General features: G+C 43.8%; 1 protein-coding gene across 1 annotated transcript in view; it reads right to left on the bottom strand.

The window, feature by feature from the left end:
* ADGRV1 (adhesion G protein-coupled receptor V1) overlaps positions 1-26,216 on the bottom strand; it is a 1,990,932-nt gene that overhangs the window by 1,276,985 nt on the left and 687,731 nt on the right. The window contains exons 39-40 of the mRNA XM_085632468.1: positions 22,630-22,723; positions 58-136 (exon numbers count right to left, since the gene is read on the bottom strand). Coding sequence (XP_085488594.1) covers positions 58-136; positions 22,630-22,723 — 173 coding nt within the window. The remainder of the gene's footprint in view (positions 1-57; positions 137-22,629; positions 22,724-26,216) is intronic.

Raw genomic sequence — 26,216 nt, 5'->3', positions numbered from 1 at the left:
AATACAATATGATGTTATTAAGGCAGTGGTTCATAAGAAGGCGTATAAGAGACTCACGTGGTGCTCTGCCATTCAATGACTCCACGGACTCCATCATTGGCATCGATAATTATCTGAGCCACCAGGCCTTCAGCATCTTAAAAACCAAAAAAACAAATGACTCATTCAGAAAATAAAACCGCAATTCAAAGACTGTGCAGGCAGGCGTAATCAGTGTCAAGCTTAAATTGATATTTGTGAATTATTTACAAAACAAAAGTAAACTCAGATACATCCAGGCTACTTACTACAAATGGTTGTTCATTGTAATACCCTTCTAGAACTGCTCAATATTCAGTAAATAACATTGCAACTGATCCCGGGATAATAAAACCTTTCCAGACAACCAACCAGATCTGACCAACCTCCATTTTCTATATGACTTTTCTGACCGCTGACTGAAAACTTAGATGAACATGCATTGTGAAGACAAGGGGCACTCAACATAAGTGGCTGGAGTGGTTTCATGAGGGGATGCCTCTCTGGACCACTGAGTAGCCTGGTTTTTCTGGGCCTGGAACCACAGGTCTGCACATATCGAACCTAGAAATTCTGGACCTGAAAACATCAGACCTGGGATGTGGAATGCTGGGACGGCATGTATCTAGGGAGCCTGGCACTAGCCCAACCTCCGACTGAACAAGGGGAGGGGGCATAAAATGCTTTCCCTGATCCACTGAAACATCCTTAGATCCCATATGGCTCTCGCAGCCTGAACTCATCCCCACATCATTCCCCTTGCAATTTGCCAACTGCTTATACAGGTAGTGAATGCAGGAGTAAAGGGCCGGATAATGAGATGAGAATCAGGAATATCTGCAGAAAAGGACACAAATCAACCAGGTCTACAGATTGTTCCCCATTTCAGGCTTATCATTTCATAATGGCGTCATTGTGGTGTGTGGATACGATACAGAATAAAAGATTACACGTCGTGACTGAAGATGGACAATACACTGTATCTTTTTGTATGGAGGCAATCAGGGAATAATGTCACAAGTAGCAGTCATCAAACAAAGCATCATTCTAGAACGCTCACTGTTGGTGACTGTCAGAGATGGAGGACTGGATACCGATGGCACCTTTAAGACTTACATATCCAGGGCCGGACTGGCCGTAGCGGGCACCAGGCAATCCATAGCTGCAAAATCGACCCTGTATTAAAACGTCCGAAAACCGGCCCTGGTAAAGAGCTCGGCCGCACCCCCAACCCTCCAAGGTGGGGGGAGGGGGGAGGGTGGGGGGGGGGCGTTGGTGGGCAGCCGAGCACTTTGTCAGGGCCAGTTTTGCTTCCCAGTCCGGCCCTGTACATATCATACCTTCTTAGCACACCTCAGTGAAGAATAAGGCATTCTATAGTTAATTTAAATATGGGAGGGCACACACTTAAATTCCCATGCCTTCCATATAGTTTTTACTAGCTGCCACTTTTGTCCAGTTGAGGGGGTAGCTAACTGACTGGCTGAGATCTGCATAAATGTTCACGGCTGCCTGAGGCAATGATGTGTTATATAAGCGGACGAACAAAGCATAAGTCAGGGAGTATACCGCTTCTCACCATTTAGCACAAAAAATGCGGTAAATAGTCATAGTGGTGATTTTCGAATCAGTGCTGACATCCTCTCATCTGTAGGAATACAAGGGATGTTCTCATTGTCTATAAAATAGCCGTGGGTGTGTTAATAGTAGTCGTCTGAACAGCAGGACTGCAAAAACATATATCCATTTTGCCTGATTTCAGCCTCTGCTGGGCCAGGGGTGTCAGGAATGTGCTCCCGGGTGACAGACTATCTTCCTGCAGTTTTGAAGGGTAGTTTCAGTCTGGAGAACTCAAACAACAAAACTCCCCTTTGACCTATATTTCTTTGTGAAATAGATCACATCTAGTATGGGTTCATACAAAATATATAATCAAGACTTCATAGCTGTAGGATTCCAATTAGATTATTTATTTTTACTTTTGTTTTTTACTTATTATACATGATTGCTTTTCCCCCCATAACATATATCAGCGTACCTTGATTATTTGTTAAAACAAAGCACAATTGTATTTTTTGGATTTTTCTTTTTTTCTACAAACATTGTTGTTTCTTTAAAAAGCAAAAATATGCAAGGCATATATTCTGTAATGATACAATGGATATAATGAAGGTGACCTAACACATCAGACGAACACAAACATCTTGAGTCCTTTTGGCAAGCTACCCATGTCGCTGGGAATTCATCACCCCGATAGTGCAAGGGTTCATTCATTCAAACACCAATAATCAAGACAAGCACGACTCATCTCTCCATCCATTGGAAATGGAACAGCACCTTGGCCAGGAACATCGCCAGTCGAAATCATACACTGGGATGTCATCTAAACCTAATAATTTGAGAACCACTATTCTGATGTCACCTACCCCAAAAAAAAGGAATTACCCAGTAGGTTTCTCGGCCCTTTGAGTGATTCACCCTTAGAGTACCCTCCTCACCGGGAACATCATGTTTGTTCCCCACCAGCAGAACAAAGTCGTTCACCAACATCTTTAGTTTGGCCGCACTTGCTAAATACCGTGGATACAATCAGCAAAGCAATGACATATCACACAGACAAGTTAGACACCCAAGTTGACCTTTTAAATATCCTAGCAATCTATGGGGTTGAACAAAAGTTGCATCGTTTTAATGAGATGATTTTGAAGGTGTAGCAAGACCGTGAAATATCATTTTAAATGTGTCACTGCCACTGCACTCAAATAATTGATAAATTAGCAACAGTTCCAAACTTTCGAACTGAACTATTGGGGACAACCAGGGAAGCTTTAACTAAGTCCGCAACACCAGCAGAGGAAGAAAATGAAGTACTAGGGGAAGTGGTCATGGAATGCTCCAGTCCTATCAGGGGACAAAAAATCAGTGAAACTGGACTTAATCCAGCCCCAACCCAGGCAAATTAACTTACATCTAAACTCTCAAGTGCGCCTGACAACTCAGGTGTCCTGGATTTTTCACTTACTGACCAATGCAAGCAGTCACTAGCAAGCCAACCAAAAGCAATTAAGTCACTAACCAAGGGGGGGGGAGAAAAAGCCTGAGAAAGGCCAGAAAAACGTAAACAAACTAGCCAGACATCCAATTTAACCTTTGCTGTGTCTGTTCAAGACATAAATCAACGCGAAGACAAAGTAATTCTAAACACCTTGGAAACTGTAAGTAATAAGGAGCAATCGATTCTATCATCTAACTTGTCCATCATCCCTGGTAGTTCAAATCATAATACAAGAGAACAATCCCCGCCTGAAAATATATACAGTTTATTCAAACCTCCCGCAAGGAAAGAGAAACACAACTCAAAAATCCAGGTCACACAAATTGAGAAACCTATATCAACATCGGGAGCACCTCGACAGAATTCAAGATAACTTGCCCGCGCGAGGTCAATTTGGTCAAGGAGGGTATTATAGAAGAAAGTCGCAATCTGGATACAACTTAAAAGCCAAAGTCAGGGAGGTAACAAAGTTACCCTTGTAAGGAATCACGAAATACACTCACAAACAAATACACGCCTTACTGAACTCACCTTCAACTTTCTTGTAGCTCACAGTGGATAAGAAACAAATGGAAAGGAGTTCAGACAACGTGTCACAGTGTGATCTCTTTAAAAACAACAAACTGGTCTTCATTCCCCAATATGTCTCAAGGGGAACCCATGACATTCTTAATAGAAGCGTACTGCTTAAACTATTTAAAGCCCTTTCTCCCCTGAGTCATATCAACACTAGCAACATTGAAAGCATAGAATTCAAACAGAACTCATACTCCATGGGTCAAGAAACTACAACAGCTACGTTCGTTGATAACTCCCTTATCGAGCAGATTTAGCAGCAGAGGGATTCATTTCCAAAATGGGTATCGAGTTAAAAAAGTTAACTCCTCCCTGTTATCCCAGCCCACTACAACCACCAAATCACACAGAGGGACTGTTAAAGGTAGCTAAAGGCCCGGACCATCACAGCCCACTAAAGGGTATAGATTATACGGCCAGGAAAATTACTATCACCTTTGCCCATCCAGAAGCCACTAAGTCCTCGGGTTTCCGGCACTTGAATATGGCCGGCACAACCCTTGGAATGGCATGAATAAATTCATTAATAGCTCCAAATTTACATCAGGGTTGTAACCTCTGTTCCCGGAACATGTACGGCCTGAGCACCAAATTAGAAGATCCCGACTTCATGGACTTCATTACACAGTACAAAATTATTCTTTTCCAAGAAACCTGGCAGAAAACCCCTTCACCAATAGTTTGCTATAAGGAATTCTTGAACCCGGCCAAGAGAGCAACCAAATATGGGAGAGCAAAAGGTGGTCTTTCTACCTTCATCTCGACAGATATCCCATGGCACGTTTCTAGGATAGACCTAGATTCCTCCTGGCTGCTATGCTTTAAACTCAACGCCCTGCCATGCAACAGTTTGCTAATACTCAACACCTACATTCACCCCACGTCTAAACAAAAGAGGCAAAGAATCGAACAACTAATATCATCATTAGTAACATTAAAACTTGCCTATCCTGATGCCAACATTATACTGTCGGGTGACTTTAATATGAACTTACTGTATGACAGGAAAAAAGGTATTACAGGGCCCACATCAGCCTTCAATCGACATGACATATTCGGAAAGAGATGTGCGGCCTGTCTGGATGACCTTTCAATATGTGTACTCAACGGTCGAAGCCCGACGGACTGCCCTGCAGCATACACAAGGGTTACCCCAAAAACACACTCAACGATAGACTACACCTTTACGGATCATGATCTTCGCCCATACATTGTGAATTTCTAAATCATAGATAGGGCGGAAAGCGACCATCAGCCACAATCCTTCATGCTGTTAGGATACACTAAATCCAGCTAAAGACAACACAATGTCTCTTCCAACACAATGTGACAACCTAAAATGTCTCAGCTGGAAAAAGGATAGCATTGACGATATCACGGGTACATACATCAGTCTTTTGGAGAGGTTCAATGTCGAACCATTAAGTATAAAGGCCTGGAACTCCTTCATTCAGGAATTAAATAACAAATTCTCAAACCATGTCTACGGCCATAAAGCAGGAAGTACAAAAGGGACAGTGTGGTTCGCTAAAAGTCTCAGGAAGCAAAAACAACAATTAAACAAGTACCTAAGACAACTACGAACCCGGGACCCAGAACCCCCCTAGGAACTCCTGCTCTTAATATCAGAAACAAGAAAAGTGCTACAAAGGGATACTAAGTTGACTAAGAAAGAGTTCCACGAAAACATCTGGGTAAAACTTCTCCATGCCTGTAAAAACAAGCATTTGCAATGCAATAGGTTTTGCATTTACGCAAGTTTATGCTATTGGCATTGTAAATGACATTGCTTTTTATTTATGTTGTAAAAACCAAAACATAAATAAAAGGCATTGGCATTTACAATGCCAATAGCTCAAACTTGCGTAAATGCGAGACCTATTGCATTGCAAATGCTTGTTCTTCATTATCACATCTGAGAGCACTGACAGATATGTACATCCAGGGTAGGGGGTAAGCTGCACAAAAACCCTTCTGTTTTATTTAATAGCCCACAATTCTGCACCACCTACAATAGGATCATAGGCTACATTTAGGGTGTATATGACAACTGACTTGCCTATTGGTTAACTATGGGCATTGTCATCGATTCAGTGCTGGTGAAGACATTTTCTAAATTCATATTTGAAAACTATTACTTTCAATAAGTACTCTTCAGTGCGCTTTTATGATCTGTTGAAAAAATGTGTTAAATACATTTTTGAGTGTTGAAGAGACTTTGGATTTTCTTTAGATGACTTTTTTGCACGTTGTACATGGCAAATATTTTGAAGGACTCGGCTCGTGCACAGCTCTTGGGCCGGAGCTGCCCTTGGCTCGGGTTTGGCTCTCCCAGTTAATTTGCTGACTCGGGCACATCTAATTTTAGCCTTATCCCAGATACAGGTACCGAGGCTCCTACTCACAAACTGAGTGCAACAAAACTATGAATAAATTATAAAAACAACGAAAGCCACCCCACTGCCTCACCCCTTACCAGACACTTCACTGAAGAAAGATTGCCACAGTGGTGACACGTGTACCCATGGCGAAGCTGCAAAGTTCGGCTGCTTTGAAGACTTTCGTCCTACGTGAATGTCTTTTATAGGTTCACAGCCGTAAAGAAGTCTAGGGCTGGGTCTGCAGAATGCTGGCGGTACTGACCCAGCCTGAATCGCCGGGGTAGGTTTCCAAGGAATTTTTGTTCCATTTACTGCTGCGCTGTGAAAGGCGTTAAGGGAGGGGTTGTGTGGTGCCCGAGGCAGATCCTTAGATCTTAATCAGAAAAGCCTTACGCACGCACACCCAGACAGACTTAGATAGAGTGGCACAGACACTGTGGCAATGGTAAAATCGACCGAAAATTATGTTTTCACTGAATGTAAATGCAGGTACATAGCTTCAGATGGGCTGTATGGGGCTGGACACCCCCTTATGATTTCTCAGTCCGGTCATGCTGCTGAAAATAAAGATACACAATACCATCACAAAACACATGCCAGCAGGGGGTGGGGAGGCGGTCAGGCTGGGGGCACCCAGCACCTTCCTGTGCAGCCGCAGCTGGCCGGTAAGGATCGCCAGCAGGGGAGGGTCAGGCTCGTTCACACTCATGCACACATGCCAGTACGGGGTGTCAGGCCGATCACGCGCACATGCCAGCAGGGGGTGTCAGGCTCGTTCACACTCATGCACATGCCAGCTGGGGGCGTCAGGCTCATTCACACTCACGCACATGCTACAGGGGGGTGTCAGGCTCGTTCACACTCACTTACACATGCCAGCTGGGGGGGGTGTCAGGCTCGTTCACACTCACTCACACATGCCAGCAGGGGGGTGCCAGGCTCGTTCACACTCACACATGCCAGCAGGGGGGTGCCAGGCTCATTCACACTCACTCACACAAGCCATCAGGGGTGTGCCAGGCTCGTTCACACTCACTCACACATGCCAGCAGGGGGGTGTCAGGCTTATTCACACTCACTCCCACATGCCAGCAGGGGGGTGCCAGGCTCATTCACACTCACTCACACATGCCAGCACGGGGGTGTCAGGCTGATCACTCTCAGATGCCAGCAGGGGGTGGAGAGGGTGTCTGCCGGGGGCACCCACCTTCCTGCGCAGCCGCAGCTGGCCGGTAAGGATCGCCAGCAGGAGCATCTTGAGCAGCAGGGCCGTGTGTTCTCCATCCTTGTGGCCGTGCGAGAACTGCTCTCTGCCGAGGGTCACTGAGCAGTGCGGGGCTACGCGGGGAAGAGGCACAAGGTAGTTAAAGGGGGGAGGAAGGTGACTCAAAGGGCAGGGAGGAAGACAAGAGGGGATCGAAGAGGAGGCAGGGAGAGGAGGGGAGAGAGCTGCGAGGGAGGAAGTGAGGGGGCCACAGTGGGCGGGAGAACCTGAGCGTGAGCTGAAACGTCGGAGGAAGGGAAAGCGAAAGCACGCCATGCGCGCGTTGAGGGAGACGAGTACACGTGCACTGGCTGGGGGCGGCTGGTGCATGTGTGTTTGTTGGCGCAGGACGCGTAGAACTCAGCGAAGCAGGTGCTGCTGGAGTTCAGCAGGTGAGAGCAGGCCGAGTCGGAGTCCAAGATGACCAGCAGGTCTTCCCGGGAGTACATGCCAGCCCAACGACTGCGAAATGTTCGTCATTGCTTTGAATTGCGCTTGCGTTAGAGGACTGGGGGCTCATGCCGATGTGTTTAGCTGCCCGGGGGCTGCCCCCAGGGTAGCCAGCGATGGGGGTGGCTGGCCCATTTTGGATTACACTCGGGCAAGACTGCCCGTGAGTTTTCTCTCCTCGCTTTCCCCTTCAGCCAGACAGGGTTTCCCGACAGCAGGGATCACAGATCCTTTATCCTGTCCCGGGGGGGGGGGGAGGGGGTGATAGCGCGACGGCCTAGGGGTGCAAGGCACACTGCACATGTTGTGTAGAGTAGCACAGCAGAATGGCTAGAGCGTTCGACTTTAAAGCTGGGGAACCCAGTTCGAGTCTCGGTACCGACCCTCAAACATCCGGTGATTCTGGGCAATCGCCTAGCTCCCTGCGCCTAAAATGGAATTACGCTTGAATAAAGAAGGCAGTATAGGGCGCCCCAAGCACCAACCCTCCCGTTCACGAGGCACTATTAACGGATGTAGCGCGGCATGTAGTATGGCGGAGCGCGCATAAGGCTCGCACCTGTTTAAATGTACACATTGAAATGGCGCGAGGGGCGCAAGCACTGCAGTTTGAGTGCTAGGTAATTACCGCAGCATGTGGGTACCAAGGTACGGGTGGCGCGGATCCATCCTACCTCTCCGGTTTGGTTCTTGTATATTTACCGCTGCGCCATAGCCATCGTTCAGTAATTGAGAGCGGGCCGAGTCGGAGTCCAAGATGACCAGCGGGTCTTCCCGGGAGTACATGCCGGCCCAACCGGGGGCCCACAGGAGCCAGAGCACGTGTATCTTGGCCATCATTCTACCGGGACCAGCGCTGCAGGGCCGGTCGGAGAGTTCACACAGAGAAGGCGGAGCGTGAGCTGAAACGCCGGAGGGAGGGAAAGCGAAAGCACTCCATGCGCGCATTTAGGGACATGAGGCTGGTGAGGACGGAAGGGGGACAGGAGATGTGCACATCGTGCGTGTTCACGTGCGCATACACAGGCTCCAATCCGCCAATAGCCCTGCGCGTGCCCATCTCCTGTCCCACTTCCGAGGCAAGTCAGCAACAATAGATCTCGCTGGCGACAGCGCTTTCGCGCTGCGTTCGCCAGGCGAGTCCTAAAAAGGACTCTAAGCTTTTCTGGGAACACATCAACCAGCTATCACATGGCATGAACCGAGATCACAACTCGGATATAACAGAGGTTACATGGAGAGCCCATATCAATCTTTTATATAACGAAACTCCATTCTCAAGTACCCTAAAGCATGGAACACCAATAGGGAAGGGGGCCGTTGGTGCAGATCTAGTCGATGACACGTTGACTCACGAATCACCTGAATTCTCTTTGCAGATTTCCCAAGAACAAGTCTTAAACACCCTAAAACATTTATGATCTGAGGGTGCTCCAGGGCCCAACGGCTTGCCAAACGCCCTCATTTTGGTCCGGCCTACTTACTCCTTTTTTTACTCATGCTATCGCCTCCAGTTTGATCCCTGACTCCTCGAGAGGAAGTCGGGCCAACACTCTGATCCATCCTGTAGGTCGATTGCATTAATTGATGTGGAGGCAAAAATATACGCATTGAACCTTTTGGTAGATTTAGAGGACTGGGTCAGCCGAACCAACCTTATACCTTACACGCAAACCGGATTTCAGGCAGATTGGGTACCCTCACAAATATTTCTGCGGTCACTCTCCTAGCCAATCAAGCCTTTGCAAAATCCAGGCCTTTGTACGTGTGCTTTATCGATCTCAAAGCGACCTTCGACAAAGTTTTGAGAGCAAAGTTATGGGCAAAAATGCAAAGGTGACCGTAATTAATCTTTACTCATGTACGTGGGTCCAAATTATGAAGGGAGATGGGCGCAGAATAACCAACAAGATTCCAACACTCAAAGGGTAAAAACAGGGGCGTGTGTTAGCCCCCTGCCTATTTCACATCTTCATCTCCGACCTGGACAAGCATCTTCGGTTAATCCAAGCTGACCCCCGAAAATTGGATAAAATACCAACACTGTGTCTCCAATATGCTGATGACATCGTTTTGCTAGCATAAACTCCTGTAGGCCTGCAGCGACTGATTACAGAATTAGGAGTTTTTACCACTTTGGCCCAACTAACGATCAACTATCAAAAAACAAAGGTGATGTGCTTCTCTAAATATAATAAACAATGAAAACTCGTAAATTTACCTGGAAATTGGATGACCAACCACTGACCCAGGTCGATTCGTACAAATACCTAGGTTTTCAATTGGACTGCAATATCAACTTTAAGCTACATTTGGACAAAGGACGCATGAAACCTAAACAATTGCTGCTTGCATTCAAAATGTTAACAAAAAAGCTTATAGGCTGTTCTACTGGCCACCTGCTAAAAGTGATTGCAGCAAAATTTCTACCTTCCATATCGTATGGCTCAGAAATTTTTAACATTAAAGATGCCATCATTTTAAATACAGCACAATCCACCTTTTTCAAGAGATTGTTTTTAGTTCCGTTACATATCTCCCAAGTACAAATCCGACTAGAATATGGATTAAAAAAATCAGATCTCAGCCAGACAAGGTGCACTAGTAAAAAATTATTATTGAAGGATGAGGGAAGCAGAAGACAGCACCTTAGCCCAGTATTGCTGGGGAGAGATCGAAAATCAAGCAAGGCTAACCAACTCCATTACTACAGTTTAGAAGGAATCACTCTCGGCATTACAGCTAGAGCAGGCCTGGCTTATCTGTACAACGTATCTGGTTTTAACCCCTTCAGTGCCCATGACGAGATAGTCTCGTCATGGAGCGCGGTTGCGCTGTGCCCATGACGAGACTATCTCGTCATGAACCCCGCCCGCTAATGAAACGCCCGGCACAGGGTGTGGAAAGGGCGGGGCACTGAAGAGGTTAAATCTGTCGTGAATAAAGCCATCAAACGGATTTCTCTACTAACGGATAAAACTGCCTTTTCGAAAAAACACCATGCGTGGGAAGTGATACATGCCTATCAGATGCTGAAACCCCAACCGTACCTGTTTGAACACTTTTCTTATCAGAAAAAGCACTATCTGACGCTATTGCAAATGGAGTCATTTCCCACAAAGGATTTGACCCCGAAATGGAAATACACATGGCCATCCAAGGAATGCCGCCTCTGCGGACAAGGGGATGAGTCATTATTACATTTACTATGTATCTGCCCTGCACTATTAGAAACCCGAAAAACTGTCCTTCGGAAGGCCTTAAGGAAAAAAAACAAGTAAGAACATGTAGAGCAGCAGTGATAAAGTGTCTTGGAGGGTCGTCGATTCAACTGTCTTGTAGAGGCATACATTTCTGGAAAATCGCGGCAAAAGAACTGGACAAAATAAGTTATTTAATTCAAGTTGTGTAACAACTATCTGTATACACATTTTCCAGTTGCACTGATATACTTGTCAATATTTTTATATTTACTAGTTGTTTATCGCTTGTGGTTATGACTTACGACCTAGTTGCCTTTTTTATAATAGGTTTTTAAATGTATACTCAAAGTATTATGTTCCACGATGGTTCGTCCAACCTTTTACGATTTTTAACTAAATGAAGTAAAAGTATATTTGACACAACTTGCCACACACATACATTTGTTCAACTACCTTTCATTGCAAAGTAATATTGTCGGGTCTGGAGGCTTAGTGGACTAATGTGTCCACTGTAGGGGCCTGTGAGTGACCTCATGGTCACAGGTTCAAATCCTGGTGGGTCCACTTAGCCTTTCATCTTTCTGAAGTCGATAAAATGATTACCATTGAGTTGGGTAACAATAAACATCTGTTAATCAGTGCCAAGATACCCTTGGGTGAACGTGCGCCTTACAAATGCACGTTATTTGTGCTGTTTGCTTAAAATATTTTAATCTTTGTATGTATGTGTGTATACATCTAAATATACTTCTATAGTTATACACACATACAAAATCAGTTAAACTTTCTGGCCAAACACCCACACACATACACAAAGTACAAAGTATGTGGTTGGCCCTCATTTTATCTGTGGCCCAATGTATCTCCCATAAGCAGTTCTAGAGAGGCCACTGTTCTGCTGGGCAGACAACTATCCTCCTACAAGTAGGGTTTTGTTGTTGAACATAAAGGTCTTTTAATCTGTGATGTGAACCACTATATGTAGTTTCTAGTGTATGAGACTGGGCAACAAATGTGAGGCAGACTTCTTCTAACAGTTCTTGGTCAAAGCAATAGGTAAATGGTTTAGGACTAGATAGAACTATTGCTACTGTTGTTATATTTAAATAAATAACATCAACAAATCAGAGTAGAGGGATTAGACCACCTCAAAGAGTTGAACGCAGTAATCCACAGCAATCATGTGTTACTTTCCCAGCTTCTATAACAAATTTCACCTTCTATAAAACAAATCCGTACAATACTCTGTATCATTACCTAGTTAGTAAGATTTTATATAGCTCAGAGGGCTTTTAAAGCAGGCCCAGGAAAGCTGGTTTCACTATAGCTTTTTCAGATTCCAGCATATAACAATGTGTATACAGTTAATATATGTTTTGCAGTCACGGTTGTTAGTCTTCTTAAACTTACCTTGAATACCCAACCTATAATCATTTACTTAACACTTAACTGATGGGGCTGTTTTATACGTGATTGGTACATGTTTCAAAACAAAGAATTAAAGCAAGATATTTCTTGAATCATTCGTACCATTATTGCATTACATGACCCAAGTTCAAATAAGAACACAAAAAGTAGACAGATGTCTCTGTAAAGCTGCTTTAAATCACATTTCTAAACTAAATAATTGATATATGTATTTTACCTTTTAATCTGTATTGAATTATGGCATCATTTTCTACAGGCATGCATGAAGAAAGAAGAGGTTTATAAAAAGAAACTATGAAAAGAGAAGACAGTTAAAGACTTGACATTTGAAAAGAGCAATAAGCAAATATCTTTTCCATTGACCTCTTTATGGGCACCCAAAATGCTCTTTAAACTTAAATGAAAACTGAAGGCTTGGTAGACCCACCCTTCCAGAAAGTATGAATGAAAAATATTAGACACATGCAAAACCAAACATATTGTTAGGGTTCTTAAGAGGATAAACTGATGGATGTTATCTGCAATATTTTCTGTACTGGGCACAAAATAGTTTGAAACAATGCATTTGTACATCTTTTTTAAAGAATCTAAAAGTCGACTCTTTACAGAATGGTGCAGAATAAAGTATTGAATTTCGTGTTCTGCATGGTTCCAATCGTGTGGCCATATAGATATAAGCATTCAGCACTGTGTGGTGTCTTCTAGGTGGCAAGTTTGTCACCCAAAAACACACCACTTTAAAATAAGTAGGATATCCTTTTGGCGAACGACAGCTGAAACAGATTTGTTGCTTTGGAGAAGAACACAGCGGTCAATCCGACCGGTGATGCACCTTGGGTGGATAAGCAAGCAGGTCGGTCCCAGTCTCCTCCTAGTTCTCAGACCAAGTGTTAGCAAAAGATTTTGAGCTCACACTTTTGGATTTTGGCTATCTGGGCACCTTTAGTAGCACTTTCAAGGGTCCAGGGTGGAGATGCACCACTTGGAGGGTCAGGACTCACTCAAGCTGGGTCATGGTGTGGATTCAAGATGGAGTAAGTCTTATGTGTTTCTGTGGATCTGAACAGGAGGCCAGCAAACAAGACCTTGTGAGTCACGCTGGAGTTCCTGGGACAGTTGAAGATCCAGTGCTTGTCCCCAGGCCGAAGTAGCAGAGCAGCAGGAAAAAAGAAGACAACAATTCAGCCAGGTCAGCAGTAGAGCAGCAGTCCAGCAAAGTGGCAGCCCTTCCAACAGCACAGTAGGCCTTCTTTCTCGTCCAGAAGTGTACTGATGAGTTTGTGTCAGGTCCCCTTATTATACTCTGGCTCTGGAAGGTGGGAGAAGCTTCTAGACAGTGGCCTTGAAGTGCATAGAATTTTCTGCCTGCCCTGACCTGGGTCCAAGCTAGCTGAAGTGCCAATGTAGTGTTGTTAGGCCCTTTGTCTGAAGGCAAAGCATAGGCTATTCAGTTGTAAGTAGGGCTGTGGTCAGTTCCACCCCAACCATCTTGCCAGAAGATGGCCTATTCAGGCTCACCTAATCCCTCTATAATGTGTTTGTCTGGGAGGAATTAACAAAGTCTGTCAGTTACACGTAGTGATGTTAACCCATGCCAGGCTATAGGCACCTAAGGGCTAAAGCCAGAAAAATGCCAATTTCTAAAAGTGGCATTTTTGCATTTGTGATCAAAAACCAAACGTTACCATTAAATAGGGCTCTTCATCACAATTCCAAAGACACCAATCATGACATAGCTATCTAGTGCCAACGCAGGCAGCCCTTGCACCATGGTGCAAGGACGTCTGCTTACAGTCAGGAGTGTTGCTGTGCAGAAAGCATCCCTTCCTGAACAAAAACAATCCCTAGAGGTATGTTTCTCTTTCTATGTGTACTGCAGAATGCAGCACACATGGAAAGAGGAAGTAACAAAGAGAAAGGGAGATATTTCTCCTCTTTACGCCTCTCTTTGGTAAGAGCACCATTTTGGTGCAAACCAAGGTTTATAAGTCTTTGTAAATCATGGTTTGTGCCAAAGTACATAAGTGAAAGCATGGGAACACACCCATGCCCCACCCATGCAAAGCCTACCCGACGTAAAGTACCACAAGGCAGTGCTATGCACTTTATTGCATTTCTTTGCATTTACTAAACCACGGAGACATACAGATCAACTTTGCCTGACATACAAAATGCCAAAAACGTCTTTGTCTCAGGGATGTGCCAAAAAAGCAATACAAAATCTTCGTGCAAGGCTTTTCATGTTGCTGACACAACATAGCTAATGAAGCACAGTTCAGAAAAAGTAAGACATTTGAAGATTAATTAATTTATTAATGCTGGTTGAGAGGGACTGGAAAAATGGTGTCTACATTTCTCTGGCTGTCCCTGGTCACCTTAATGAAAAGCTAAATACAGCAGATGCCTGAGAGGATCAGGAGAATCAGAAAGAACAGAAGAAAATAGGATACTGCAAAGAAATTTGTTAAAGACACCGTTAAAGAAGGTGTGTGTGTGTATGTGTGTGAGTGTGTGTGTGTGTGTATGTGCATGTGTGTACCAGAGAAAAATGTTATACAAAGCTGAGAGAGACAGAAGACAATTTTGAAAGAGATATGTATGATAGAGTTGCAACACAATGACATGAGAGAAAGAGACAAGAGTAAAACAGAAAGGGAAAATAAGAACGAGGGTGAGACCGTTAACAAATGATGGAGCCAGACAGTTGACAGACTGGTAGGGGAGTGAGTGAGAGGTGTCAAAGAAGCAGGCTGGTAAGAGACAGCTCAAAGTGAGAGGGGAGACAAGAGAGAGAAAGAGACCAACAAAAAAGAGACAGGTTAGAAAGAGACAACTGAGAGAGTTGAGAAGCATGAACAAGTGGGAAGTAGAGACTGACAGAATAAAATAAGACTGCTCAGAGAATGGTGGAGACAGTCGAAAGACAGCCGATAAAGAGACAGAGAGGTAAGAGACAGCTGATAGAGAGCCATAGAGGCGTAGACAGCTGAGAGACAGAATGGGATAAAGACACTTTATAAAGAGACTGCTGAGAAAGGAAGGTCGGAAAGAAGGACAAGTGAGACATAAATACAAGATACAGAGAGAAGTGAGAAAGTGACAGGGAAGGTATTCAGAGAGATGGGAGACAGGTGAGAGTGAGAAGAAATAAAGGAGTGAAACATTTATCTAAGAGAGTAGGTGAACCATTTAAGAGCATACAAAGAGACAGGCCAGTGAGAAACAGAGGACTGAGAGGGAGACACAGGTGAAAAAAGGAATAATTGATAAAGTGTCAGTAGCTGGTGGGAAAGAGACAGCTGAGAAAGAGAATGAGTGATAGATGAAACAGGAAATAATTAAGTACATAAGAGAGAGAAGAAAGATGGAAAGACAGGAGAGGAAAGAGAAGTGGCAGTAAGGAGAAAGAGAGGGTCAAGGAGATAGGTGATATGAGAGATGCAGCAAGGGATAAAAGAAGTACAGCAGGCTACAAGAGAGATATGAAGACAGAGCACTGGGGAGAAATATGCAACAGAGAAATTTGAAAAGGGGGAGAGAGACTGGAGCGTAGAGAAGAAGAAACATATATGAGGGATGTAATGTTAATAATCTGGCAGAGTATGGCAGTTGTACCCCACTCTAGAATGATGATGAATACCCAAGCATATAATAGTTGTGCTGCCATGTGTCCCAGTTAGGCCTAGTAGGAAATGCTGCCATTTTAACATATACATGGCTCCTTCGTAAAGTTGCCTTCACTTTCTACATCGACTTTTGGCACACATTTGCATTTGTTGTTTTCCTTTTTTTTTTTTTTTTTTTTTATTGATCATCATCAGAAAAACAAAATATATACATTTATTTATTTTAACATATATATCTAATACAACAGAAATCCTTCAATTAAGGCTTAGTCTCTTAAAATAAATGACAAGATGCAAATCATAATTTGTATACAATTTCCAAAAGGAAAAAAAAAAAAAAGGAAAGAAATAGTGAAAGATCTAAAGAAGGAGACATAACGAAAAGAGGACACATATAAATAATGGTCAAACAATTTCATCACCGTCAACTATAATCCTATCTTAATCAGCATTTGCCTACCCCCTCTTAAGTTAGCCATCTAATTTAAGTTTCCATTTTTCAACTGGGGCCCATATCCGTTTCCCAAGCTGCCTTGCATTCACCCCTTTTTTTCATATAAAGCTTTCTCTAGGGTGTAAATAGCTAATAATTTTGAGAGCCATTGTTGGAATGAAGGGGGATTAGAATATTTCCATACCGTTGCAATACAAAGCCGGCTTAAGGTCATTGCAATAAACAAAAATTCTTGATGGGGTACATCCTGCCCCTCCTTTACCACCCCGAGAACCATAATCTCATTAGTTAAATTAATAGAGATCCCCAATTCGACTTTAAAGAAATTTTCCATAGCTTGTTTAAAGGGATCTAAATTAGGACAGGCTGCAAACATGTGTATTGTGTCTGCCTCCAGGCTCTGACGTCTTGGACAGGAGATCCCACTTGTACCCCCCCAACAGGCTATTCTATGCGGAGTATAATATAATTCATACATAGTCTTATAATGTTGTGCCTGTAGATTTGCGACTTTTAAGACTGTTTCCAAACCTAAGTGATTTTTCACCCTCATTCCCAAGTAGGTTTAGTTTAGTTCTCCATTTATCAAAAACCTTTCCTCTATCATCCTCATTATATTGGCATAATGCACCATAAAGTTGAGAGATTGAGCATCCCTCCTCATCACGAACAAATTCCATCAAGTCTATCCTAGTAAACTTGGTGGGCCCGATTCACAGAACTAACTTAAGACAAAATCCTAAACTTACTACCATTTTGGTATTCACAGAAGGCACTTACTCATTTTGGTATTCACAGAAGGCACTTACTCATTTCGGTATTCACAGAAGTTAGGAGTCCTAACTTTAGGACTCCTAAATGCCTTCTGTGAATACCGAAAGTCTTAAAATTAGGATTTTTCTCAGTTTAGTAGTAGTATAGTTAGGACTCCTAACTTTAGGACTCCTAAATGCCTTCTGTGAATACAGAAATTCTTGAAAATTAGGATTTTTCTCAATTTAGTAGTCCTAAGTTTAGGACTCCTAACTTTAGGACTCCTAAATGCCTTCTCTGACCACCGAAAGCCTTAAAATTAGGATTTTTCTCAGTTTAGTAGTAGTATAGTTAGGACTCCTAACTTTAGGACGCCTAAATGCCTTCTGTGAATACCGAAATTCTTAAAATTAGGATTTTTCTCAATTTAGTAGTCCTAAATCTAAATTTAGGACTACTAAATTGAGAAAAATCCTAATTTTAAGACTTTCGGTATTCACAGAAGGCATTTAGGAGTCCTAAAGTTAAGACTCCTAACTTCTGTGAATACCGAAATGAGTAAGTGCCTTCTGTGAATACCAAAATGAGTAAGTGCCTTCTGTGAATACCAAAATGGTAGTAAGTTTAGGATTTTGTCTTAAGTTAGTTCTGTGAATCGGGCCCACAGTTACCTGCTTATTTTCTCTGCAACACTGATCTTATCTGTAAATATTTAAAGAAATCTCTCCGATCCAGATTATATAGTTGTTGCGCCCTTTGAAATGTTATTAATCCTGACTGATTCATGAAATCTCCAATCGTACCAACCCCGAGATTATCCCACCGCCTCATCACTTCATCGTGGAATACATCTGGGAGGAATTCATTCATATATAAAGGGGTATAAAAATTCATTCTCCCTAATTTAATTTTCTTCCGGATAATTGACCAGACTGTAATGGCCGCCCCCAACAACTTGAACTTCGTTCTTTTATAATAGTTTAGTTCCTTGTATGTAAGAAGTCCCTTGTTGGAATCCAAAACCAACAGATCATAAATATCCGGAATACCTGTGCTACCCCTCCAGATATCTTTCGTATTCTCACCAAGGAGTCCTTTACAATACTGAAGGATTGAAGCAAGATAATATGCCTTAAAATCAGGGACTGCAAGTCCCCCCGATCTTTAGGGAGTGCCAACATCTTTATAGCTCTTCGAGTTCTGCCCTTAGCCCAAATGAAGCGATTACACATCCCCTCTATTTCTTTAAACCAATTATTAGTAAATAATAAAGGAATTGTACGGAATAAATACAAAATCTTGGGCAGAAACAGCATCTTTATAAAATTACAACGACCTATGATTGTTAGGTGTAAATTGTCCATCTTATCAAAGTGTAGTTTGGCCTTTTTAATTAATGGGGTCAAATTTTCCTCCACAGCCTTAGATAAATCGGATGTTATAGTAACCCCCAAGTAGATCGCAGACTCAATAACTCTATCATCCTTAATTGCAGCGAATTGATTTACGACTATTTGTGTCTTCCCTTGGTTCAATTTATTTCCTGACAATAATCCATACTTTTTAGCCTCCTTCTCAATTTCCCCTATTGCTATAATTGGTGATGATGATGTAATTGCTAAATCATCTGCATATCCCAAGATTTTGGTCTCATATCCATTCATCACAATTATGCTAATGTTTTTATTTTTTTCTATATGTCTAATAAATGAATCTATATAGCAGGCGAATAGTAGAGGGGAGCAAGGGGATCCTTGCCTAGTCCCATGCTCAATTTTTATTGCCTCACTCAGTTCCCCCCCACTCTCATTCTAATGGTTGAATTTTTATAAAGGGCTTTTAATGCTCCGATACATATTTTTCCAAAATTATATTTATTCATTGTTGCCCACAGAAAACCCCACGAGACCCTATCAAAAGCTTTTTCAGCGTCCAGCAATATTAAGGACATAGGGTCTCGTGAGGCAGTCGTACCATCCAACAATGCGAATACCCTTCGAATATGATCAGCAGTCCCCCTCCCGGGTATAAACCCATGCTGTCAGGGTGATACTATCCTCCCTATCATCATACTCAACATTTGCATTTGTGATCCTTTGGGTTTGTTTCCTTAAAGCACCAACCTTGCTTACACTAACCGTCTTGGCAGGAACACTATCACACTGCCGTGGCATTATATACAAGGCCTTGCAAATGCTGTGCAAATGTGTTTGTTATTTACGTTCCTATGGTGACGCAGCTATCTGTAAAATACAAACAATGGCAGCCTGATCATAATCTCATCCCAAGCCAAGGATGCCTTTTTCCTTAAATAAACATCTGTTTCAGGGTACAATCAGAGGAGGCACGTCTACTGATTTCACCCATTCTGAGCCTCTGCCTGTCTGTAGAATACAGGTCTGCGTTGACTGACTGTTAGGCTCTTGTGCATTCAATCTAGTAATTTACACAAAGGGAGTTAATGTGTGCCTTGTATATCCTGATGGCCAATCACTAGGCTGATTGGCCTTCCTGACAGACTGGTGGGAGGAGTTGACACTGACACCTGATTAGGGGTGTGCCTGTCCTCATGCAAAGCTGTCTCCACCACCCCCTGGTGTGTTTGGAGCCAGGACAGGGAAGGCAGGGGCTGGTGCACTACAGTGACTTTCCTATGAAGTTTGCCTACTTCAAAGGCAGAAAGGGGTAGAAGTATTGGACCTCTGACACCCCAAACTCAGAACACTGGAAGAAGAGCTGGATGCTGTAGGGGGGACTGTTGCTTTGTTCTGCTGGCCTGCTGCTTGCTGCGTCTTTCTAGGGAGTTAAAGGACTGGACTTTGCATTCTACATCCTGCTTCCAAGGTTCTCCAAGGGCTTGTGCATGCTTGCCTCCCGTTAAGAAGTCTCTGGGCCATCAAATACTTCACCTACAAGTGTTTGGGATCTTTTTCTGAGTGTCCTGACTTGCCAAGTGGTGCCAATCCAGTTCCTGTGCCCTTGGAAGTGTAGCCTGGTGATTTTAAAGATAAAATCAATGCATCGACTCCCAGTGCCTGTTTTCTAGCCTTATCACTGCAAAAGATCAACGCATCACTACTGCCTGCACCGGAGCGTGGCTCCTACTGGAAGCTTCAACAACAGCTTTCACTGCAGGCCCCAGCTCACCATTGCAGAGCTTCAGACAAATTTCGACTGCTTCACGGCTGTGGAATCGATGTAGAGCCTGCATCGCTATGATCGCAAGGACGCCACGCATCTCTATTTTTGACTCATTGTCGCTCGATACCGACTCATAATCGACACCGCGCCGCACCGAAGCCGCGTGTCCAGAAACCAACACATCAACTCCCCTGCCAATACGGAACCAATGCAACACTTACCCTGTCAGTAAGGAACTGAAACATCACCTCCCTTGCATAGCAGTAAGGAACCAAAGCATCACTTCCCCTGGCAGTAAGGAACTGATGCATCACCTCCCATGTGTAGTTAGAAACCAACACATCGCTCAGCTTTTCCATCACCTGACCACCCCTGCACCATGCACCGTCTTTGATTTCTGATGCATCTAAGATACTTTGTGCTAAAACGAATGCATTCATTGATTTCTATGGACTAAACTTGCTTATTCTTTTAAAAATTATATCTTGACTTGTGTATGTTGAATATTTCTGGTTTTCTTCAGATACATTTTGCCTATTTTTCATAACTGGTGTTGACTCCTTTTGTAGTGTTTTCACTGTGTTACTGTGTGTATGTACAAAGGCTTTACACATTGCCCCTGGGATAAGCCTGACTGCCCGTGCCAAGCTACAAACGCAGTGAGCAACTGGTTGTCATAGCCGTGTGACTTCCTTAGCCTGACTAGAGTGAGGGTCCCTACTTGGGTAGGGTGCGAACCAGTGCCAACTAGAGACTCCATTTCTAACACTTACTCAGTGATGGTTTTCCCTTTGTCTCGCCCAGACCATTTTAATTTCTTAAATGGGATTCATAAGGAACCATCCTGACATCCTTGTAACGTTTCTACAGCTCTAGCTGAACAATGTTTTTAAGGAAACATTACAGCTGTCCATGAGTTGTTCATGTTATTCTACGATTGCCTGTGGTTTTATCTGTTTTTACTTTGGTTTGCTTAGCTCAGATTACATTGGTTTAGCGAGAATCTAAACGGGCTTGTAATTGTCACTTAGATCTTGCCAGAAAAAGAACTATTGCCCTCCGGCCAAATTAAATAACTTAACCAGTAGGCTACTACAAATGGGGTTAGATTACCACTCAAAATACCTTTCACCGCTCTGCATGTGACCTAAGATCAAAGTACCTTTACAAGGCTAATGAAGTTATGTAATCTACACAGCTGTACAAAAAGTAACCTCTAATGTTTCACCAAGAAAGCACCCTGCTCCCCTTTTATCTCAGAACATCAGAAGAAGTTTTCCTACTATTAGCAGGAACACCCCACCAGAGCTTGATTCTTTCAGCTCCAGAAGCAATGCTGGACTACGGTTTCATCAAATGTTGCCTTAGCTACCTCCTAGCAATTCTCACCCATCCCCTGTACTGAACCTTCTCTATCTCCATCTCATACCATTGGAATGGGTTCAAATTCTTTCCCTGGTCTACTGAAACTATCTTCATTTATGTATGTATAATGTTAGCTACTGCCTGGAATACTGTAAATGACAGTGCAAACAATTTCTGCACTTTTGTGTTCACAACCTTCAACCAGTGTTCCAAACTGTTTACCCCTTGTTAATGATCGCTATGTCAGCATTACCTAGGGCCTGGTTTGTGTTGATAAAATTAATCAAAGCATTAATCAGAAGATCCCCAAAAGCCACTCGTAGTCGGTGTCAAGTGAAAAGACATTAATGCTTACAAAGGCTGTTCTTTATAACCCATGGATTTATTCAAAGAATGCCCTGGAAACTGAAGGGAAGGTACACTCCAAGCAGTCTGCCACTTTGAGAAGGCACTTCCTCTTGACAGTCATAGTACAAACAAGGAATTCTGTTCTGGAAAGGCACTCATGATAATGCAGATATGTTCGGATGTTGACTGGTGATTGCGCCATAAATTTCTGTTGTGGTGAGTGGAACTCTCTATCACCACTTGACTAAGCAATAAGCAAGTCACAATGTTTATGTTACAGATTGTTCAAAGGAAATTTCAGGTCATTCCCACTCATCATATTCATAACACTCCCACTGTGCATGCAAGTTTAACCAGAGATCAGAAGTTTTTTAAAGCTGTTGATTTTGATTGGATATTTTGCATTGTATTCAAAAGGAAAAATAAACATGATTCAAACTGATAAAGCTACAAGCTTACCAAATTGAGAATAACTTGTGATTTACAATAGCTTGTACGCCACCTTTGAAAAAAAGCTTTCCTAAATCACTCCTAATCTGCTGATATATAAAAACAAATCTACTGTACCTAGTCTGGGTGGGGATGATGTCACAGGATTCAAAAGGAGCACCACAGAAGTCAAGTTAACAAGGAAGAACTCTTGCAACTCTGGAATGTCATCCTGAAAAATATAAACAAAAACATATTTCATTTACTATACCACTTGGCCTACAACAAAGAAGTCAATTTGTAGGTGTCATACATAATCCCGCAGCCTAGCGAAGCTCTACGGGAGCTCATCTAATGTTTGGCACTGACAGTTACCGCTACAAATTATTTTATATTTGAGACTGTACATTTCTGATTATAATATTTTTTATTTACAATTAGCCCTAGGAAGTCCAAATATCACAAACATTTCTCTGTTAATTTTTTCCTAACAGATTAAATGCCAGTCATCTGTGTACGGAATTTCCAAACTTTACTGGAGTTTGTTTGCTAAAGTCATATTAAATGAAGGAACCTTACCCAACAAGGCTACTAGTTTCTTCAGGTAATACCTGCACAAGCTTGTAAACTGGAACTAGATAACAATATCTGGCAGGGGTGTTCCACAGGTCGGGACTGCTTCCCAAACTTTTGACTCCTAAGGACCCCCATTGAGTCACCACTGGAAGCCGGGGACCCCCAAGCAATTTGTAGGATTTAAATTTCAAACATTAAAACAGTAATTCAAAAAAATAATCACACGTGTGCACATAAAACAAATACTCGAATTACTAAGGATTTTAGAGGCATATTTACAAGTCCCTATCGCCATGGGAACGTCACTTTTTGCGATGTTCCTGTGGCAATAGGGGCTTTGCCTTATTTACAAGGCAGCATTAACCCCTTCGGTGCTCATGACGGAACGGTTCCGTCATGAGCCACGGTTGAGCTGTGCTCATGACGGAACCGTTCCGTCATGACCACGCCCGCGCAAGATTCCGTCAGCACAGCGGCGGAATCTGCGCAGCATGGAAGGGGTTAAGCCACTTATTGTGGCTTAACGCTGCCTTGCTAATAAGACCCCCTTTCACGCAATGCTTAGCGTGAAAAAGGTGGGCAGTGGGAGTTGCAGTGGGCGTTTCACTCCAACACCCATTGATATTGACGCTGCCCTCTATTTACAAGGTCAGTTTAAATAGGAGACAGCACCAAAATTAAGACCATGAAAAACCTGGTCTTAACTTGGTGAAATGAGGAGAAATGCCTTATTTTGCCTCGTTTTTGCCTTTTCCACTTTCATGTGTGCTGCATTAGGCAGCACACATAGAAGTGACAAAACGGCATTACAAAATTGTTCATGTGCAGGAAGTGGGAACATAGCAGCATCAGGATAATGATAGACTGGGAATAAACATATGTTGCTAACAGCCGCGGCCTGTAGAGGGAGTTCCGTGGGGCCGAAAGGCGGGGTGGGGGAGGGGCAGGGTGGGGGTACTAAAAACCGGAATATGGATAATTGGAGGTAAATAAAAAACAATTAAATAAATAAAATGAATTTTGTAGCGTGCCCTGCATTGCAAAATGCGATGCAGCACGCGCAACGAAATTCGATGTGATGCGGCGTCGGGACCGAAGTCGACGATGGCGCCGGGGCCGGAGCCGCCAGCTCGCTAGGCCCCCCAGTTGGACCTGAGGGGCCCGAAGGTGCTCCGGCAGGCCTCGACGGCAGAGCGAGACTCCTCATGGCCACGAGGAAGTCTCGGATCTCCGTCGGAGTCGCGTCGGGCCCAGGGACAAAATGGGTATGGGGCCGGACGCGACTCTTGCGGCTCCGATGGAGCTGCGCGGGTGGTGCCACCCGAACCCTCAGCCGATTCGCGCGACCGGCGAGGGGAGTTAGAAGAGAGATGTCGTCTCTTCGACTTCTTGCTGTGCCTCGACTTACCGGAATGCAAGGACTTGGACCCCGACGAGCGGTGATGGCTGCAGCTCCGCGACCTGTCCCTCGACCTTCTCCTCGAGCGGCGCGGAGCCGACTGCCGGATCTCGACCAGCTTGCGGGACCACTCCCACCTAGCCTTCAAGGTCAAGGCCCGGCAGTCGAGGCACGACTCGGCATCGTGGTTGGCCCCAAGGCAATAGAGACACCGGCGGTGATGATCCGTGACCGACATCAGGTGGTGACAGGCGTTGCACGACTTAAACCCAGGCATCCCTACCGGCACCAGGAGTCGAGGTCGACTCGAAATAGGAACCAAAAAAGTTCAAAAAGTTTAGTCAAAAAGTGACTAAGAGGGTATGCTCTTCCCGGATCTACGCTTACTGGCATGGAAAAAAGAAGAACTGACGTCAGCGCGTGAGGGCGGCGTCTAAGTACTCCGACGACGTCATCCACGACGGACGCGGAGCCGCAGACGACGCCTAGCGACGCGCAAGGGTATTGCTGACGAAAATCTTTGCGGATCCAGCCTGACACCTGGGGATATTCTAAGGTAAGGAATCTAACTAACGTGTTTCTTTCAGATGTGCAGTATTATTTCATCTATACATATTTGTAAAGAGATTGCCTATTTCTCCAGGGACAGGATCTTAACTATTTGGGATTCCGTTAACAGTGAGTACACCGCCAACCCAACTTCATACTGAGTTTGCCCAGGCCACTGCTGACAACTCCGGCATGTCTTCCTTCACCTTTACTATAAAATATTAACTCACAGAAGTGATTAAAAACATTGGGCTTTCTTGATGCCCCAGTGATATAATTTCAGCAATAATAATAAAGCACCTGCTTCTAAATAATCCACATTTTTCCTAAACCTCTTCAATAGCTCACTCTCTCAAGAAGTGACAGCCAGTAATTTTAGAAGGGAGGGGCCGGATGAGATACAAACACACACACACATACACTTACTCACACTCATGCATTCACACAGGTGCGCACACACACACACCCACACACCCATTCACAAAACTCACTCACAAAAATACATACATTCATGCATGCATGCATGCACCAAATATAAAACAAATTAAAACTTACCTTCACTGCGGCTGCTGTCTCAGGCCATCCAATGAGGTAAGGCAGCAGTCCCTCACCCGTAATAGAGTGGGATATAATAAGTGAGACTACTGACCCCACCCCACTCTATGACTAGCTGCCCCTGTTTGACACTTGGTCCTGGGCACATCAGGTCTTACAACTGAAGCACCCAGGTCAGAGGCAATCAATGACGCTCCCCCTCATCATGAGGGGGAGGGCCTCGAGGCACTTTTGCCAAGCTGAGGAGGTCATGCCCACAGAGCTGTGAAATATTCACCTGGCAAAGTTCAGCTCAGGCAGCCAAGTGCCTGTTCATTTATGGCATGTCTATATCCTGGCTGCCTGACTTGAGCAAGGTTTGTTAGGTTGATTACATCTCTTTGTTCATCCTGATAGACACGTTTTGTTGGGGAAAAAGTTGGGGGTGAGGCCCCTCAGCCCGTGCATATGAGCCACTCTTCTCTCAAGGCATCTGTCACACCTCTGGAAAACATCCATTGTTAGGCCTCTGCTAAAAAACGATTATACTTAATACTTTGGACTTAACCATCTCCTTGCTCCCTCTACTAGGGCTAGAAAAACTTGTCTGAGCACACCTGCATCAACTCTGATTTGTTTGATGGACAGTAAGCAGGTTTTTGAATCT

The sequence above is a fragment of the Triturus cristatus genome, chromosome 2_1 (assembly GCF_964204655.1).
Source record: "Triturus cristatus chromosome 2_1, aTriCri1.1, whole genome shotgun sequence".
Lineage (NCBI taxonomy): Eukaryota > Metazoa > Chordata > Amphibia > Caudata > Salamandridae > Triturus > Triturus cristatus.
The sequence above is the reverse complement of the archived record's forward strand: the minus strand, read 5'-3'. Positions and strand labels throughout refer to the sequence as shown.